The 19994-nt window shown below is 41.1% G+C and overlaps 1 protein-coding gene across 1 annotated transcript in view; it reads right to left on the reverse strand.

The window, feature by feature from the left end:
* The window catches only part of KLF7 (KLF transcription factor 7), an 83375-nt gene that overhangs the window by 24749 nt on the left and 38632 nt on the right, over positions 1-19994 (reverse strand). The window contains exon 3 of the mRNA XM_063100513.1: positions 18749-19379. Coding sequence (XP_062956583.1) covers positions 18749-19379 — 631 coding nt within the window. The remainder of the gene's footprint in view (positions 1-18748; positions 19380-19994) is intronic.

Here is a 19994-nt window from a genome sequence, read left to right on the forward strand (position 1 = left end):
TTTTCCTTCCTCACATAGACAGAAAACTAAGTGTGGGAGAAAGGGGCAACATGTTATACACAAATGAACTAGACAATAAACGTATCGCTTCTCGGCCTCTTGGCTAAGATCAAGTGTAGACAATAAACATATCCCTGCAGAGCAAACACCTTGAGTGACCATCCTGAGCCAAGATTTGTGGCCAAGAATTACATACGCATTATGTATATTCTAACCTGTAATCCTCTCAATAGCCCTATGGAGCACATGCGATTATCCTCCACCATTTTCTAGACGAGGAAACTGAGTGCCAGAGAAACTCAGCCACTCACCAAGTCCACCTAGCTTATTAAGTGGTACAGTCAAAATTTAAACACAGGCGGTCTCACCTTCAAAGTCTACATGCTTAACCACTATGCCAACAATTAAAACAGAATAAATGCTCGCATTCCTTTTGGAAATATTTTCTGATAAAAGAAATGTTTCAACTGGAAAGAATGTCAGAACTATTTAGATGCACCCATATAACATATGTCCTAACTTTTTAAAAATGAATAAGCAAAGGAATATAATCTACTGAGACTAGAAGCCAGAAGTGTGAAGTACAACTGGTTCACCCACCACCGGGGCCCATGGCCTCATATTAAGCTCACAGAATGGTACTACTTACTATGGGACCTCAGTGTCAGTTTTTCTCAGAGAAGAATATGCATATCAACTTTACCAGCCTTTTCCCATTTTATTCATTTCACCGTCCCAAAAAACAGTGTTTCCTGACACAGCTGTAGATAAACCATAAATGGAAACCCCCAAGGCCAATAGCAAAGCAAGGGCTTCATTCTTAAGCCACACCTTAAGGTGACATGAGCCCAAGTTTAGTTTACACCCACTTTCTGGGGGGGGCAGGTATGGACAGAGCTCGAGTAGAAGAAAAATGCTGAGAGATACAGCCCCATTTCTAGCATGTTGTCTACATACCAGGCAGCCCAGTGGTGCCTTCCCTGTGTCATTTCACTGAATTCTAGCAAGGTAGTAGCGATTCTCCCATCTTATGGATGAGAAAATGGAAGCCTAGAGGAGCCCAGGGAGACACAGCTAATAAGTGGCCACACTGACTTTTAAGTCTGAGTCTAACTCCAAAGCTTGTTCTCCTGCAATATTGTGCTAGAATTTCCTAAGCAAGAAAATATACACTGGATGTTAAAGACTGTGAAATGGAAAAAAATATAAATAAAAAATGGAAAATAGCTCATTAATACGTTTTTATGTTGATTACATGTTGAAATAATGGAATAGTGAAATAATTTGATATCCTAAGCTAAATAAAATATTAGAATTAAGTAATTAGTACAATTAACTACTTTTTAAAATGTGGCTGCTAGAAAATTGAAAATTGTCCATGTGGCTCACATTATGTTTCTATTGCACACAGCTCTTACAGACCACTTTTAAGAATTTAAACTTTAAGAACAATGGCAGCTGCTGTGAGCTTTTAAGCAGAGGTATAACATGATCAGAATTGAGCTTTAAAAACATCCCTCTGGTTACGAAACGGAGAATGGGCTGAAGAGGGAATGAGCTAATGTGGGGAGACCCTCTAGGAGGTTCTACAACCACCCAGGAGAGAGAAAACAGTGGCTGGAACATGGGTGGCACCACTCACAGCAGCAGAGATGGAGGTAGGGGCACAAACATGAAACACAGTTAGAAAGCAGTGGCCACAAGATATGGAAATTGGTGAAAGAGTGTGCATTGGGGATGCCTCCAAGGCTTTGCTATGAGCACAGCAGATGGGCCATTCAGCGTCCACCCTCCAGTGTTTATGCCTGTGGAAAAAATGGTCCACCAAGTATCCTGGGGTTGCAGTAGGCTATCTGCATGCAGTTCCCTTGCAAGGGGCATGAATCATAGGTGCTCTGGGGACTTTGGAACTAGCACGTGCTGTTCCAAAGTGCTTCCATCTGAAGAACTCCCAGAACAAGTACCTCAAGATTCTGCCAAGACAAGAAACACTTTGGAAAGCTGTCGGAAATGATGATGGTAATCAACACTCAGACCAGGAAATGGGCTGAAAGCACAGCACACGGATGGGCTGGGGGCGGGGGGAGGTCTTTGCTCCAGTGCCTCTTTCTTGGCTTCTTCCCTAGGAAATTCTAGCACAATATTGCAGGAGAACAAGCTTTGGAGTCAGACTCAGATTTAAAAGTCAGTGTGGCTGCTTATTAGCTGGGTCTCCCTGGGCTCCTCTAGGCTTCCATTTTCTCATCCATAAGATGAAAGAATCGCCTCCTACCTTGCTAGGATTCAGTGAAATGACGCGGGCAAAGCACCATTGGGCTGTCTGATAGGTAGAGAACATGCCAGAAATGGGGAGTGCTATCACTCAGCATTTTTCCTCCACTCCAGCTCAGTCCACACATGGCCCCTAGAAAGGCACTGCGGGTGTAAATGAAACTTCATCTCTCTTGCCTCTCACAGGGGAAAGCCAATCTCAAATCTCAAGAAAAGCTAGACAGGCCATTTCAGTGCTAACTGTACAGAGACCCAGTCACCAGCAACTGCTGTGACATCAGAGGCCTGCTCCTTCCAGGGCAAGCACTATCGTGAATAATTAAAGCAAAGCTCTGCTTATCAAAATAAACGAACAAAGGATGCTTCTGACATAGCAGTCGCTGCTCAACCCCCCCCCCCCTTTTTTTTTTTTGGTTTTAGGAGACTATTTTTCTCAGCGACTGCTCCTTCCAATTGGATCATCTTCAGAGGCCTCCCTATCAATTTGGATAAATTAGCAAGCTTGTCCTCCATATGGAGCTGCAGCCATAAATCACAAATATGAGTGTGTGTAAAATTATATAGCATAGGCCCAGTGTAATAATAAACACATTTATATTTTATAACTGCTGTTTTCTCCACATTCAAGTGGCTTCATTGCCTGGGCCCCAGGGTCCCAAGCACATGCCACCAGCCCCCGTGTGCAGCAGACTGGCTTGTGTGCAGCTCCCTTCCCCGTCGCACAGCCCACTATCTGCTGAGTGCCAGCCGGCTCTTCTTTGTGCGGCGGCGGGCAAGGAACCATCCCGGCTCACAGCCCTCCCTGCAGCAGAGCACAGATGCAAGGGAGCAGGTGACCTTTCAAACCATGTCAGAACGGGCCCTTGACCCAGAGACCTCAAAACTTCAGTGGCTTCACTGTCTAAATCACCCAACTGAAAAGACCCATGTTTGCACAATGTGATTGTGTTTACACAAAGATTTAACGCCTCAATAGAGCAAAAGCTGTTCAGTTAATTTTAATTATTGCTCTATTCTTCTCATAACAGATTCAAAAAAATGTTTAACAGGGAGCTTGCGGTAATTGATCCCAGAAGCTTTGTGTCTATGGTCCTGCCAGGGCAAGCAACGACAGTAGTGGGATGTATGAAAAGTTTTCCTTGGCTGAAAAGGATTCTCCCCAATTCCTGGCTTTGCTCATTAAACATGCACACTTTTTTTTTTGTTTTTACTTTTTGTAGATCATGGACACCAAGAAAAACCACAGGAAAACTTCAAGATCTGACTGGGGGAGGGAGAAGAGGGTGGAGAAGACACACAGGTAATTTAGCATTCTAAATGCTTAGCAGCCAATTGTAGGCAAGCAAAGGCTCATATCAAATGTGGACAGGGGGCCATGGCAATTATAAGGATTTATTAAGGTTATTTTCTTTGGCAGGTAGAATAAAAGGGGGAGGTAAGTTTGAAAACATGAAGTTGCACAGGAACACATGGTCACACAAAGAAAAATCTATAAGCAAACAATCCTCAAAAGAGTTGAGCTCTCAGAGGTAACGTGTGCTATTCCTTCCACCTTCCAGGAATTTCTCTTTTGGTGAATACCTTTTCTTTCTTCAGATCTCTGGAAGACAATGTAAGTGCCCATCACTCTGAAGTTCCTGTAGATCCTTTTGGCAGAATGTTAGAAAACAGCTGTTCTTCACGTGTGCTTTTCTGAATACAGAGGAGAGATCGCTGCACGTATCAGCAGAATCATAACCTGAGTTGGGGATCTCTGCCCATTACTGGACTTATAATTCCTACATTTACCAATGGTTTTTCTCCTTAAGACATTTAACCCATCCATAAATATTCTCAAAGAAGTGGGCAAAAAAGGATAAAACAGAATTGTCTTTATCTCCACATTTATCATACAAAGAAAAAGAAATTACTTGTTCAAACTAACTTAGCAAAGCTCTGGTGTAACTAAGACAGGAACATACAATTTGTATGCCAAGATCCATCCATCCATAGCTTCCTTCAACTTCTTCTCTAAGGCACCTCCATTTGGATTTTCCAGTTTAGTAATAAAAGAAGACTGCAAGGTGCATTCTTTTAAGGGGACAGGGAGAAGTTTCTATTTACTGTTTCTCATCACAAATTCTCTAAAATATGCAAATGCACTAGTACGAAGATATCATTTTGAGACTCAATATGGTAACTGCAACTGCACTTGTCTGCATCTTCAAAACCAGCTTAAGTTCAACCAAAAAAGACACAATATAGGAATATACAAGATATACAAGACAATCATTCAGTTTTCTTAGCTACTCTGAATTTATAGTCATATTGGACAAGTAAAATAATAACTCACATGTTACTTAGCATATATTATAGTAGAATGGCAAATATTAAGCCATTTATTTTCCTGAACCATAAACACAACTGAATTTATTTATATCCTGTTTTAAGTTAGTGCCCCCCCACACCCAAAAAAGAAAAATAACTGATCTCTAAAAGAAAAAGAATGGGACAGAATCTACTTTACTTCAGCAGTGAAACCTTTGAAAAATCATTCTCTCAGCCCCGGTTCCCTCATCTGTAAAATGGGTATAATGAGAATACTTACCCCATAGGTAAGTGAGGGTGAAATGAAATGATGTATATAAAAGCACTTGGCAAGCTGTAAAGATCAATACAAGTGATGTTATTGCTTACTTGGGTAACACAATAATGTGGAGGCAGCCATCCCCAGGCTTGGTACCCAATTGCCTTCTCACTCCCCAAATCAATCTCAGTAGAAATGCCCTGGCCTATCCTTTCTTTAGCACATCTGCTCCAGGGAGCTGACCAAATAATCACTGCATCTTCAGGTCATCAAGATAAATATTACTAATTCCCTACTGGGTCTAAAACTAAGGTCCGATAACAACTGTGATCCAAAACGTGGCACTTACCATGACCCCACAAGGCCAACTCACTAATGGCAACCTCTCCAAGTGACAGGGGATAAGCTAATCTGTGCGAAAGCCACAGATGTCAGGTCCTCCCTACAGCCACATTCACATGTATGAGAGGAATAATGTCAGCAGTATTATCTCCAAAGAGCGAGGACAGTGCCATACAATTATAATAGCATACTGTCCATTGTATCTGGGGATGACATGTCTTACAATGTTATTTTCTATGCTTGTGAATGTAGCTCAAAGGGCCAATGCATAATTCACATCTCCTGACAAAATGCAGGCATAAAGTACGCGTCCATTCGATAATGCTATTTAAATCCTTTTACCTGAAATAGCATCTTTCTTCCTAAGAACTCGAAATGCTTCTAGTACTTTCCTTGTGGTGCTGGTGTGAACCAGAATGGTGATTAATAGGAAATGCACTGAGCTAACCAATACAATGTATAGTTTTCCCAATAAAAATTCTGTTTTCTGACTGAAAACACATCACTCATTTCTGCACTAATGGCTCATCTTCTTTCTGATAACAAGAAAACAATTGCTATAAATATGAGGCTGCTGGACATTTGAAGACAGGTAAAGAATGCCAACGCCACACGCGATGAGCATCCTTAGTGCCCGGTCAGCTAGGCCCATTTCCTGGCCAAGCGCCTCCCTCCCACATACCAGCCTGGCAGCTCATGTGATTCAAACCCCTGCCTCAGCAAAATCTCAAATTATTACAGGTCAGGAGCCTTTGGAAAAGGGAAGGGGACAGTGCTCATGAAGAGCCGCAATCGCCAATGCTAAACCTAGAAAGCTAAGCCTCTAGCAAGGGGGCGATGTCCTTCAGATCATCAGGGGAAAAACAGAACCTCTTTAAGTCCAGACAGAAAGAATAAATTATACAGCATTTCTACTTAGTCACGCTGTTAAAGATCATAAAAGGGAACGCAAGACCTGGTCGGTAGTTTTAAAAGGATAAGGAAACATTGTGCAAGTGGTTTGGAGCGACCTGCAGAGAAGAAGAGGACAGCTACGGTTGCATTAGGCCAGGATTTTGCAACCCCGGCACTGTGACACTAGGGGCCAGATGACTCTTTGTTGTTGGGGCCATTCTGTGCAGTGCAGGCTAGTATCTAACAGCATTCCTTCCTTCTACTTACAGGATGCCAGTAACATCTTCCCACCCCCACCCCATGTGACAATGAAAAGTGTCTCCAGACATTGCCAAATGAATGACCCCTGAAGAGCAAAATCTCCCCTCGTGGAGGAGGATCATTACGCAACTAATGATCTCACATTTAGGGAGAATAGGTGGACTAAAAGGGTTTCTCTCACATGTAATGGCCTCTTCTGCCATTGAAAATAGGCCCTAATACCCCCCATGAACCATCATGTGGCTTTCATGTTTCTACTGTACCCTCATTAGCCTTAGACAGGGTCAGGGAAGGCCCGCCTGAGTGGATCACTCTCCAGGCAAGCAGATGGTCATGTAAGGTTGTGAGCACAGAGTGTCCAGCTAAAGGGCTCAGGGGGACGAATCCAGCTCTGCTCCTCAAGCACAGGGCTGCATCTGCCCTGTGGAAGGGGCACTATTTCCTGATCTGCACAAAGACATGCTGTGGGTTAGCAGCAGCCCTGCTGGGGAACTGGCAGCCATCACATTCCTCTTTTCCAGGTTTGTCAACTGATTTACCTGATATGAGAGGTACTAGCTTTGTGTGGCCATGAGAATTAGCAAAGCAGGTTTCTGGGACTGAGGAGAATCCAAAGGTTGAAGCAGCTACATGGAATGTCTCCTTTCCTCATCCCCCAAAGCACACTGGCTTGTACGCCTGGGCTCCCACTATTGCTTTAAACATGCAGACATCCAAAGATAAAACATATGCTGTCCCAGAAGAGGACTATGAAGACAGGAATCTTAGAAGTGTCAATGCTGTTCATTTATCACTGGGACTAATCATGACTGATCCAGCCTTCAAAGACCCCTGCCTTGGGATTCCCAGTCTTGCAAGAGCCATAATGAGGACATGGAGCCATATCCAGTCGACGGGTACAGTGGAGCTGGGCAGGACAAATACCCAGGGCTTCCTGGACTTTTCAGCCTACATCCTGTTTAAGTCAAATAGAGACGATCCATAACACAATGGAAAATTTGTTATTCTATCTGCTGTCAACAAGGACTAAACACTCAAACAAACAAAATCACACCCCTCAGGGCCAGCCCTGTGGCTCACTTGGGAGAGTGTGGTGCTGATAACAGCGAGGCCATGGGTTAGGATCCCTATATAGGGATGGCTGATTAGCTCACTTTGGAGAGCGTGGTGCTGACAACACCAAGTCAAGGGTTTGGATCCCCTTACCGGTCATCTTTAAAAAAAAAAAAAAAAAAAAAAAATCACACCCCTCCCGAAGTCAGAGTATATAACTTGTCAGGTGGTGAAGGAATATTCTGACTTCTGACGGCTTCTCATAATCAAATGGGTAAATCCTTTAATGGACAAATACTTTTCAGTGATTAACAACTGGTCCTTTTCATAGAGATAGCAGAAATAAAACTATACCTCCTCCGTAGTAATCCTCTGATATATAATAAGATTTTCTTTTGTAGTTTGAACACTACTAATGGCTAGCTGGTTTCCTTAGGATCTATGGAACATTACAATATTCTCTCCACCATCATAGTCTAGTTTGAGGTCTTCTACCTATTTTAAGGATAGATTAAGCAGAAATCATTCCACAGAGCCTGATCTTAACTTGCATTGGAAGGAACTGTAGCTCAGACTAAGATTCCTACCACCTCACTTTTGATAGGGGATGGTAGATCTTATTAGTATGGGAAACCAGTGGTAGCCATTAGTGTCAAATAAGGGTTGCCTTTGCTAACTATTTCTGTGCACAGTCACACAACATGCTCTGAGTTTTCTCAGTAAAACAGCACCTTCCCAGGGGGATGAAGTTGCCTCTTCCAGAAGCCCCAATTTACATACACTTTCTCAACCATTTAAAGTGAAATCTCCTTGGAGCATCACTTCACTTCTGAGGAATCTTCCTGCTTGCACTTCCAGTGAGAATCTCCATAATGATGAATTGGCAACTTCGACTTAAGCAGGAGATGACAACTATATGGAAAGTAATTACACTTTTTACTTTTTTACTTTTTAAAAAAAAAATCATAAAATTGATTTCAGATTTATTTTGCACGACTTCCCCCCCCCCCCATGTAAATGCAATGTACCACCAAAAAGCACTGGGACATGTGCTGTGTACATCAGAGCATCTGTGTACATCTTCATAATCCTATAATGCTTTTAGTCCATTTTATTTACTTAATACTTTGATATCAAAAAGAATGGCTACAAAAGAATTGGTCTATTTAATAGAGAAAGTGGCACTATCCTTAGGATGTTAAAGAAGCTGTCCTGTAATTTAGTTATTTCAATGTTTGCACAAATTCTGTTAGTGCCCACATCAAATATAGATATGTGCTATTTTTTGCTATTTTTGCCAGTTTTTTCCTAAGAAGGCCAAATCCATCATTTGAGTGGTAAGTCTTCAAATGTCTTATTTCTTTTAAACTATATTTATAAGGTATGCAAAGAAAAGAAAGACTCAAGATTCTAATGTGTTTCACAGCTAAAGGATTTAGTTGAGAAAGCAAGATGAGGGGACGCAGGTGCCAGACATTGTGCAGAATTTGCACTTATGCTCCATTAATTGCCAGCATATCTTCCTCTCCTTTTTCCTCCCCTTCCCCCATTAAATCCCTCCGGAAAACAGCAGAGCAGCAGGCCCAGGCTGGTACCCAGCAGCAACACCAGGAGCAGAAGTAGCCAATTACCCTCCAGAATACAAAGAGGGGGGAAAAAAAAATGATGCAGTTACCTAGCAACCAGAAAGAGCAGAAACAGCTGTGTAGCAGGCCCAGGCTGGTACCCAGGCAGAAACAGGATAGCCAATTAGCACACTGTATTTAATGCTGATGTGGTTTCCTAGTAACAAGCTGTACAAGTCTGTCTGTTGCATTTTCTCCCTCCCTTTCTCACATTTTCCTCAATCACGCACAGTATTACTATTTGTCCTAATTACTGTTTCTCCACTGCTTCAAGCGACCATTATTTTGTCCCCAGAGAAATTCGAAGAACTCAGAAAAAAATCTTCTGTAATGACAGTATTTAGTTTCAAATTCAGTTTAGCTGTAAGCCTTGAGACACTAAACAACAACAAAGAATGAAAAAACAAAAAAGCCAGCAAACCATCCTCTGCCTAAATTTATAAGTAGTCTATGATACCTTTTCTACATGCTAAATTTACATGTGAGTGAAAACAAAAAATATTTAATAACACATACTGTGATTTTTGCCATACACTACATTTTCAAATAGGCTGACTCCTCTGTGTACTTGAATTTATTCATATTGATTTTCTGACACTCTCTCCTGAACACTAGGAACATAAAACGTCTTATTACCTATATCAGAGAAGGGAGATGTATCTTTTGTTGCTCTTTCAAAAATACCAATACTAGTTTCAACAGGCTCATGACCAATGGAGAATTCAATATGAGGAATCATTATTTCCCTTCTGCAACAGAAGTTGAGTACAGCTGAAGGATGTTGTGTATCCCATAGTAAGGGAATTCAAAACACCATGTTATAGGTTGATAAGCAAGCAATGAATTCCATTGAGGTGACATTAAACTACACGAACACGGAAAATGAAGACAAAACTTCTAAACATGACTACTGCACAGTCATTCTAAAATATTTCCTACTTCATCTTGCTGCTCTTATATACTAGGAATATGTACTAGAGTCAAACTTCTTCTTGGGTCCTATTCATTAGGACATAGATAATATAATTCCACATTTTTTAGGGCATCCATTAAACTCCTAGAACTAGAACTCTTCTCATTTAACTCCGGCTTCAATATTGGAACAATCTATAGCCCTTATTACAAAGTATCCCTGGTATGGGAAAAGCAAGGGATCCAGAGAGATGCTACACTCCATAACACATCACCTGGGCAATACCTTACCATAAAGAAAATGGACTTTCTCACCTGAGGATGGCTTTTGGCTTCCTGCCTGCAACAAAAACGATTAATAACATTTTTCATCAGCAGCTCACCTAGTGAAACAGGTAAAACTATTCTATCCCAACAAACGTGGGGATTTAAAATTTTTTTACATTGTTTGCCTGAAAACAGTATGTGCCATGTTACTGAATTCCATAAATTAAATGTTAACTATGGTCATGGAAAGAAGATAAATTCTAAAGGCAGAAACAACAAAAGAAGCCTAAGTATATACCACATAATACCAGAGGAATGATTTATAATATAAAAATAATTTTAAATTATAAATGCATTTTACTTCACAAACAAAATAAAAGGGGTCTTACATGAATGCAGGTAACTTTTGAAGGGAAGAAAGGAAAAGATGCACAGTGTAAAAAAGAAGCGGATCAGCCAAAGAGGCTTGGTTTGGGACAAAGCTGGACCTAGGCTCCATAAGGAGCTGGCAATGGGGCACCCTGATCTTCCATCCCTAAAGCTTATAGGGTCCAATCCTGGGTCAGTCTCCAACTCACCCTCCTCCATAAGCATAAACGGTGAAGGAAAAGGTAAGGTGAACAGAAATATGAGCGATCATAGTAAGATTATTCTCACTGCAGACATTCTTAGATACTTTAACTGGTTTGACCTCCATTATATAGCTAATCAGGTCCTACCACTGGTGACTGAACATGGGGACATTGCAAGAACTATACTCCATCATTGGTTGGCCAATTACCATTACGTTAAAAAGTCACCAACTTTTAACTACTTTGAATGGACTTGCTTCTCCCAACATTTAGCTTAATAACTGTCATGTCAATATGCTACTTTAACAAATGGTTGAAAAGAAGCTGTTCTCACAAAACATAGAAAATCCAGTAGCAGGGGACGGGGGACAGTGTGGGGATGGGGTAGAGAGGGGAATGCTGCCCCAGTTCCAACATTCCCCCATCATGTCTCTCTACATGCTTGCAGACTCCTGAAATTCTATCAATAGTCTCCCATAATTGAAGAATTAAAAAATAATAAAAGATTAATGTACTATACACTGGTTGATGGATGTGTAATCTACCAATCAACAGTGTATTGCTAGCAGATCCTTTCAGAGGTGAAGGAGGGAAACAGAGGCTGGGAAGGTAGGAAGTGACAGTATAGGAAGGGATCAGATATTAGACACTTAGGAGGGGAATGCAGACAAAAGGACTGAGATTTTAGGAAACAGGCTTGCCCAGGGTGATTCAGTTTGCCTCCATTAGGGTGAGGATAAATAGAGATTGTCTGGTTGGGAAGGTCAGGTTTCCTCCACTTGGTACCTGAGTAGCCTACCTGAGGTTTGGGTCCCATGACACCACCCATGGTAGGCTAGATTCCCAAACTGTTCCATTTGGTTATCAGAACTAATTTCCTTATATGAAAAGTATTTCCTGATGACCCATTATCAAGGTTTCAACTATAATTTCTACTAAATTCTAACCAAATAATTTTTAAAGAAAGACACATCATTTTACAAGTATTTTTCATCTCTTCTCATATGATAACTTTTTTAAAAACAGGGTAATTCCCAAGTTTAAAAAAAAGTTTTGTCATTCCACGTGACTTTTGTAAACTCCATTTTATTTCTAATTCAAAGAGAATTACTCCATTATTGTTTCAACTGCAGAAGACATAAGAAAATTATTGCCCTTCACCAATTAATTCTTATAACATCTTCTGAGACTTCACTTTATACAAAGCTCCATTTAACTTCTCTGAAACCCCCCCATATAAGATGTACAGGATAACCATGATCATCACAGTCACTAACACTCATCATAACACACAGCTTTCGTACATTATCTATTTATCAGAAGAAACAGTTTTTCTAAAAGTTCACACTTGGCCTTCCTAATGTCATTCTTTCATTTGCACAGATTTCTCATGACCCTCATTTTTTCTTCTCTTTTCAAATGGAGCTGGCCTACCCTTTAAATCTTAGAATTCATAAAATTCTATTACTTCCATTGCCTTTTCTGAAATGAGAGCCCTCTGTTCTCTCCTCCTTCCTACACAGCCCTCGACCATGCTATATTCTCTTCTGAGATCAGGTTTCAAGTATAATGACCTTATGAAACCATATGTCAAGGCTTTTACATCAAAAAGGGAGGTCCTCAGAGATGAAGAAAGAGTGTCTAGTATAGCGGTGTTCAAAAATATTAATTGCTTATGATGAAATACTCATTAATTTCATGTTTTTTCTTTCTGCTTTATTCTGATTTTAACATATTTATTTGCTTTGTGACTATCAATTATCCATTAAAAAGACATCTGGAATAGGCGTCCCACAAAGCTTACATTTATTACCATACTAAAATGATAAAATAAATGTGCTTGCTGCATAAATGCTGAGTTTAAGCCATTCTACCCAATATATGTTTACATAAATTTATCTTCATAAATCTTGAGCTGTCATATTGCTAAATTATCATGTAGTGACATAAGATTTTCCTGAATCATAGAATTCTCCTATCAATTGTTTTCCACCACTTCATTTCACACCCCTTCTTTTCAAACTCCTCTTAAACTCTTGAATATGCTAAATCCAAACTAGCAAACCCTCCTATTAAACTCTCTCCACCTTGTGAACTGAACATTTAACCCTCATTCTAGTTTCCATCCCATAATCGGTGTTTAATGAGTTTCTGCCTCAACACATGGATAAACTTCATTAGGAGCCATGTGTCTCAGCATATTAAAGTCCCTTTAATGTCTTAAAATTGTCTCATTTCTGTTGCTGTTGTATAAGTTTAAAGAATTCTTATCTATGGCACTGAGGAGGTTGAAAGTAGTCGAAGGGCCCCCTACAGTTCCACACTGAGGTATGTAATCTTACCCTGCTAATATGCCTGACCTTGAATTAGGGCTTCTATTTATATAAATTAGTGTATTATCACATTGGCATCATTTAAAACAATGAACAGCATCGATAAACACCCTGTCCAGAAAGAGAAAAGCGATTTTTTATCTTGGTATCTTCCATGCTGCCTGTGACTACTGACATACGCCCTACTCTCAGTTAATACCCAATCTCCCTCTTCTTAGAATGGCTGCTGGACACTCCATGGCATGGTTCCTGACATCCATGGGCACATATCACCTGCTTGTGGAAGGACTGAAGAACAAATAAAGTAAATAAGAAGCAAGACGATCCATTAAACAGGATGCAAGCCTAAGGGACAGGAGACATGGGTCAAATTTGAATTCTGCCAGTGGAGGGGTTAAATAGCCTGGGCTAAACAATTTTTACATTTTTGGTCTTCAGTTTCCCCTAGGTGTGATAATGCTTGCCTTTCTTATTTCTATAGGGATAGAAATATTAACACTTGTAATTTTAATGAGTGAACTTGAATTGTTACAAGAAAGTCTCTCTTTAATCCTAAGGTTTAAAAAAATGGTAATAGTAATGAGCAAAATAATAGCAGCTATAGCAGTAACAATAATAGGCCTGGAAATGGAAGACCATTCCTTTGTAATTTCATTGTACTGGTTCTCAGTCACCTGATGAGACAATATGTTTAAGGACCCTCCTAACTCGTACCTTTTTAGAAGACATTGAAAGTAGTTTTTATTGTCCATTTCTATTTAAACTATAAGTTTTTTGTTTCCTCTTAATAATGTTTTTTTTTCAGAAATCCATTTTTTCCCCTAATTAGTTAGCAGAGAAGAGCTCAGACTGTAGCAGTCCTTTCTGGTTCAAATCTTCACCCATCTATTTATGAACTATGTGATGCTGGGCAAATTCCTTGACTTCTCTGGATCTTATATCCTTTTATAGATGAGGAAAATAAGGTAGTGCCTATGTCATTGGGTTAATATGAGGATTAAAAGGGTTAATATTTGTAAAAGACTTAGAACAATGCCTGGTACATAGCAAGTGCTTTATAGGTATTTGTAGAATAAGTAAAATAAATTACATTTCAAACTTTAAAGACTTTTCTTTATGTGTATGACATAAGCACTCTTGTTTGCCTCTTAAACCCTCACTCATCTTTTTTGTCTGTAATAATTTTAGTCATCTTTTCATTTGAAAACAACCTATTTCCCTAAATCCTGCTTAAACCTAGAGATTGTGTCACCTCTTGAGTCAATAAGACCTGCCCTAAAGCAGTTGTAAAATGTTAAGCAAATAGCACACTTGTATTACCTTTCCACCTGAAATGCATCCCATTGCATCCTTTAGTGAAAAATCTAGAATATCCTTATCACCACCCATCTATTAGGCTACAGCAACTCCAGTCCACAGAGAGCCCTCCAAGTGGCACATGAGAGAACATGGCTTCTTCCTATCTCCCTCTACTGTGACCAAGAACCAAAGATGTAATTGCTGGTCTTTGTCCTGACTTTACTAACATGACACTCTTAATAATATAAATGTGGAGATGCTTTTATATGAATTTCCGAATTAGAAAAGTCTGCTCACTTAGCACAAAGTGCCATTTCAATTACAGGCTTTTCTTTCTTCTCAGAAGCAATCAAGGAGAAATGTGAAAATAATTCTTTCTGTTTTTGCACAGAAACTACTAATATGTTACCAAATTGATTTTTTGCTGAAAATGAGCATAATAAAGATACATATTTTTTAACATTGGAAGTGAAAGTTCCCTTTGCATCAAAACAAAAGGATTATTTAGCTGACTCCAAGAAGAGGAACGAAGCTATGATCATAATGGTTGAATTATTGAGAAAGGAAAATATGTTATACAAAGACCAGAAAACAGAGTGGGAGAGAAAGGTCTGTAATGGCTTGGCTGCTAAAGGACATTTTTACGCTCATGCCAACACCAAGTGCTCTTCCCAATGAATAAACCAAATGTCCATTTTTATATGCTTCCTTTCACTAAGATCTTGCTACTTCACAATATTCCCTTTGTTCAATTCCCTACCTCATTTTCTTCTACCTCCTGCCTGGTTTCCTCATCCCTAACTTCACCTCCTTGGGCAACCAATACTGGTGCCCTAGCTACCAAGTCAAACAGCTGCTACCTTAAAAAAAATTTTTTTTTCTCAGTGCCTAACATCCTCCAGAGCAAAGAGTTTGAAGGATTCAGCATCCTCAAAATACAGCCACAGAAGGAAAAGAAGAAAAAAAAATGCATATTTTTCCAGCTCAGTAAATTCTATCCATATAAAAATTAAATGAATAATACTTTAAAAATTCATCCATGCAAGCAAATCCAGGTTACCAATAATGTATTGTCTTTCTTTGTGCATAGAAGATGGAAACCCAAACATTTTTTTTATTTCATTTTGCAACTGTGTCTTCTTAGCAACACATTGCCATATAGAAGATATATATAGGTATTTATACATACATATACTTATATATATACATATCAGCAAACTCTAGAGAGCAAAATGCCAATATTTCCCCTCTTTCTCTGGTTTTCTTATCTCTTTTTTTTTTTCTGTCCCAAAACACTTCCCCAAGTGAAAGATAAGTAATATTTCCACTGAACTAAAGTGGGTCCTGTGTTAAAATAGCTTGCCTGAATCCAACCAGAGCCCATTTTTTGAAACTTCATTTCCACATGTGGTCAGCAGCTCTCCCACTCCACTCCTTGTATCAGCAGGCTCAGGCTCTTTCCAACTCGAATTCCCACTGCCATATACCTTTGCCCTCGAGCTTTTACCAGTCCATTTCCTTTATATGTTTGCACTTAATTTAATTCCATCCTTCATGCTTTTTTCATTATTCTTAGTTCATCCACACCACATAAATTATCACCTTTGTTTTCAGTTCCCCATGTGCCCCATTCACACCAATTCCAAATAAATACTTCTGATTCTCATCCATTTAATCCAAATTAACTCATATTCCCTCTCCCCATCCTCTATCCCTACCCCGCTACCTCCCCTCTTGTCTGTTTCTCTTGCTTATAGCATCTACTTTTTCTTTCCCCATGCTTGTCTCTGCATAAGGTTTTATAGGCAAAGTGCTTCTGGAGGGTGCAAGGCAACTGCTTGCTGTGCTATCTGAGGAAACCATGTTCTGCATTACCACCAACTGGCTTATTTCTAGTTCATGTAAAGCTGCTTTTTTACTCAATCATCATTAGTCAATATCAACACAATTGTAATAACTACAATCTACCCCACTATTATATTTAATGAGTCCTTGCTATCTGCCAAGTATCACACATATATTTTCTTATTTAATCTGTAGAACAATCTAGGAGGTAGATGTAATCATCCCTATTTTACAGATGAAGAAACTGAGGCTCAGTGAAGATAAATAACTTATCCAGGTCATAAATTTAGAAAGTGATAGATCCAGGACATAAACCCAAGTCCACCTGACCACAAAGCCCTGCTCTGAACGAAGAATACTGCAATACTGTCTTTACAACAGTGCATGGTGCCTCCTTGAGTAAATTCCGCATGGGGAGTCCACCACAAGGCAAGCAGTTGCAGGTGCTGGGTAACATAATGAGCTCCACCTTGGTAATCACTCTGGCTAGACAAGGCTCAAAAAACAAAGAACCAAATAATGCACCAATCATAAGTTACCCTTCTGACATCTCTTTTAGGAAAAGGGGATAGAAAGAAAAATAAAAAGAAAATGCTCTGGACTCCCCCCAAATAATCTCTTCTTCCCCAGAGCTGTCCAGCCTCCATACTAGGCATATATAGTCTGTCTTAGTGCCAATAATTCAGAAAGGTGTCCATAGTCATGAATTCCACAACCCCAACAAAGCTCAACATTCTTGCCTCATCCTGCTTTTTCTGGATTCCTGGCAGGGGACAGGAGATGAGACACGCAGTAAAGCCTGGCAGCACTGCCATGTCTAGTCATTACTTTATTCATTGAATTTAGAAAAAAAGAAATATAAATAAAAACTACCTTCAGGACAATATTGGAGAGGAAAAACTTGACAACAGCAGGAAGCATTAGCCTTGGTATATGTGGAGTGGCGAACTCGAACCTGAATTCTCATGGGAAACCATGAGTGGGACTCTACACCTGAGCCACAGGATTTAAAAATTATGTTTGGAGGCTATGTCAGGACCAAGCAAGAGCCACATGGGAAACTAAGTGCTGGATGAGAGGAGCACCTGCCTCAGTCCTGTGTGCGAGCAGGCAATGTCCATGCTCACTCTCCCAGGAGTTACATTTCACAGCAGTGGTTTCTTCTAGTCACGTCTTACGCATTCCTACTTGGGAAAGCTCTTCTGTACTGCACAAAGACATTTCATGGACCTCCAGAACATCAGAGCAGAGAGGGGCCTTAAGAGCCAGATTGTTTGACAAATGTGGAAATGAGGCCCAATGAGGTAAAGGGACATGCTCAAGGTCATGAGCTAGTTAGTGGAAGAGTTAGAACCAGTACCCAGGTTATTCTGATTTTCTGGCCAGTGAGCTCGCCACTGCACACCTCCTTGGTGGCACAGGCCACAAACCTCCACAAAGCACCAGGCACTTCTCCTAGCCCATATGCTATCACCCATTTCTCTCTGAGAATGCTCTTATTCTGCCACTTGTACATTTGGGGATTTCCCCTATGCCGCTTGCAGCGTGTAAGCAGTGTGGAAAAACCATACAGGTAGTCACAGCTAGAGACTCACTTAAAAACCACCAAACACAGTAATTGCTACTAGCACCCCTAGTAGACCAGGAAGAATACCACCCCTAAGCTCCAACCTCAAAGCAGAGAACAAAGACCGGTTTCAAGAAAAATGCCAATCTCATTCTTTTCTCTATAAATCCCACTCTTTCAAATTAGCCCATTGCTCAAAAGATCAGTACAATTCCTTGGAGTCACCACAGAAGTCCTGAGTAAAATATACAGTCCCTGTCCCTCCCCAACCTGCCCTTACCACACACATAGCAATGTAATCACTTTAGCAACTTCTCAGTAACAAGCTCATTAAAAAGCAATTCTGCCATCTCTCCATAAAGCACGCGCCAGAGAACAATGCAAAAGAGGAGATGCCAATTAATTATAGAATGATCACATCTAATGAACTCTGAAACCCTCCTGCTGTTGGTGACTTTGATGAAAAATCAGGGATGCTGGGAAAGAGTGAACGGGAACGCCCTAGCTGCCGTGTTTAACCATGAATGCTTTCAAATGCACCTCCTCAGATTCCAGCGTTGATCAAAACTGCAGAGCTATGTTCATAAAACAAAGAAGTGTCAGGAAAGTGACAAGTGCGTGTATCACGTACACCTGGGAGTCACACTACCACAGCCCCTTTCAGTCCCCCTCAGAACTGTTTGATTCTACGCTGCTGTTGGCATCACTTCTGAAAGCAGCTCACAGCCAGCAAGTGACAAACCCATGTCCCATGCCCAGGACATCTTGAGATCTTAAGGTAACAAGTGAGTCATTCTGATTCCCCACCTGGGCCCTCCTGCCTTGCTGTCACCACCTCATTAGCACGGATGCTGCTTCTCAGAACAAAGAGAAGCCCTTCCCACCGCGAGGCTAAAGGAGGGAAAGAAAAGAAACCACGTGCGGCCGACTTGTACCACTACCTGTGTGAGTCCTCTGGTGGGCCTTTAAGTGGGAGCTTTTTGTGTAAACTTTCCGGCACCCGTTAAATTGACAGCGGTGCACCCTCTTCTTGTTTTCGGGGCATGCTTCAGCCCCCACCCCTCCTTGTTCGCTGTCGCTCTGTCCACTCTTAACTGCCCCAGCTACTGCCACAGCTGCCGCCGCTGTCGCCACCCCGCCCACCTTTACTGAGCTGAGGGCAGCCTTCTTGGCTACCAGTTTCAACGTCACCGTGCCATCCACGGCTGACAGAGTTTGAGAGGTTTTGACCAGATGGCGGCTGAGCTCAGGGGACGATGGGGGCGTTAATGAGGTCACTGCGTTGAGCTGGGCCTGGTTGACGGCTGTGTAGCTGTCTAGAGAAGAGCTGGTTGGCTGGAGGCTGAGACAGGTCTCAGATAGCAACTTGTCCCGAGAGAGCAGAATGTCCACTGCTGAGCTCTTCTCACAGATGGCGGCTTCCACAGGGAGCAGCAGGGGGTCTAAGCGCCGGAAGCTTTCCTCAATGCACGGGGGAGGAGAAGCATGGAGGAAACAGTCCAAGTCCTCACCAAAGGTCTCCGAGATCCTCCTGGGCTCTGTCTGTAGGTAGCGTTCCAATTCAAGGCATGTCTGCAGAGGGGAGGGAGGAAGGAGAGAAACAACCATCAGAGGCAAAGAACACCATGAGGCCACAGGCTGACAGGCAGAGGGGGAAGGTACAGACAATGGTTTCATGGCCGGTGTCTGAAATGCGCTTGTTGAAAGATCTCACCTTAGTATTTATACTCGGAACACTTCTGAAGGGGCCCTAGGGGTCACATCATATGATTTCAACTACTATATAGTTGAAAGAGAACTAGAGCCCCAGAAGGACTATCTCACACCTTTGAGATCCCAGAGAACCTTAAAAGATGAAGCAATGACCTCCTGGCCCTCAGTCCAATTCAGCAAGTAAGATGCTCCAAGCATCCCTAGGAGTTCCCATGTAAGCAAGACGCAAATAGAAACAGACAAGGTTTTCATACTAAGACAAGACTTCTCATAGTCCAACTTTGTTTTTCAAAACAGACTTGAGCAGACCATAGAAATAAGTCAATTTTCTACCTTGCTCTGAAGAACAAACCATGTTCACTCAAACTAAGAGGTAACCTCAGCAGCAATTAGCCAACGGCAAGCCCTGCCTTGGGCATGGATTCCCTAAACAGCAGGAACGGACATTGTTCTAAAGAATGCCTACTATAAAAC

Source organism: Cynocephalus volans, chromosome 1 (assembly GCF_027409185.1).
Source record: "Cynocephalus volans isolate mCynVol1 chromosome 1, mCynVol1.pri, whole genome shotgun sequence".
Classification (NCBI taxonomy): Eukaryota; Metazoa; Chordata; class Mammalia; order Dermoptera; family Cynocephalidae; genus Cynocephalus; species Cynocephalus volans.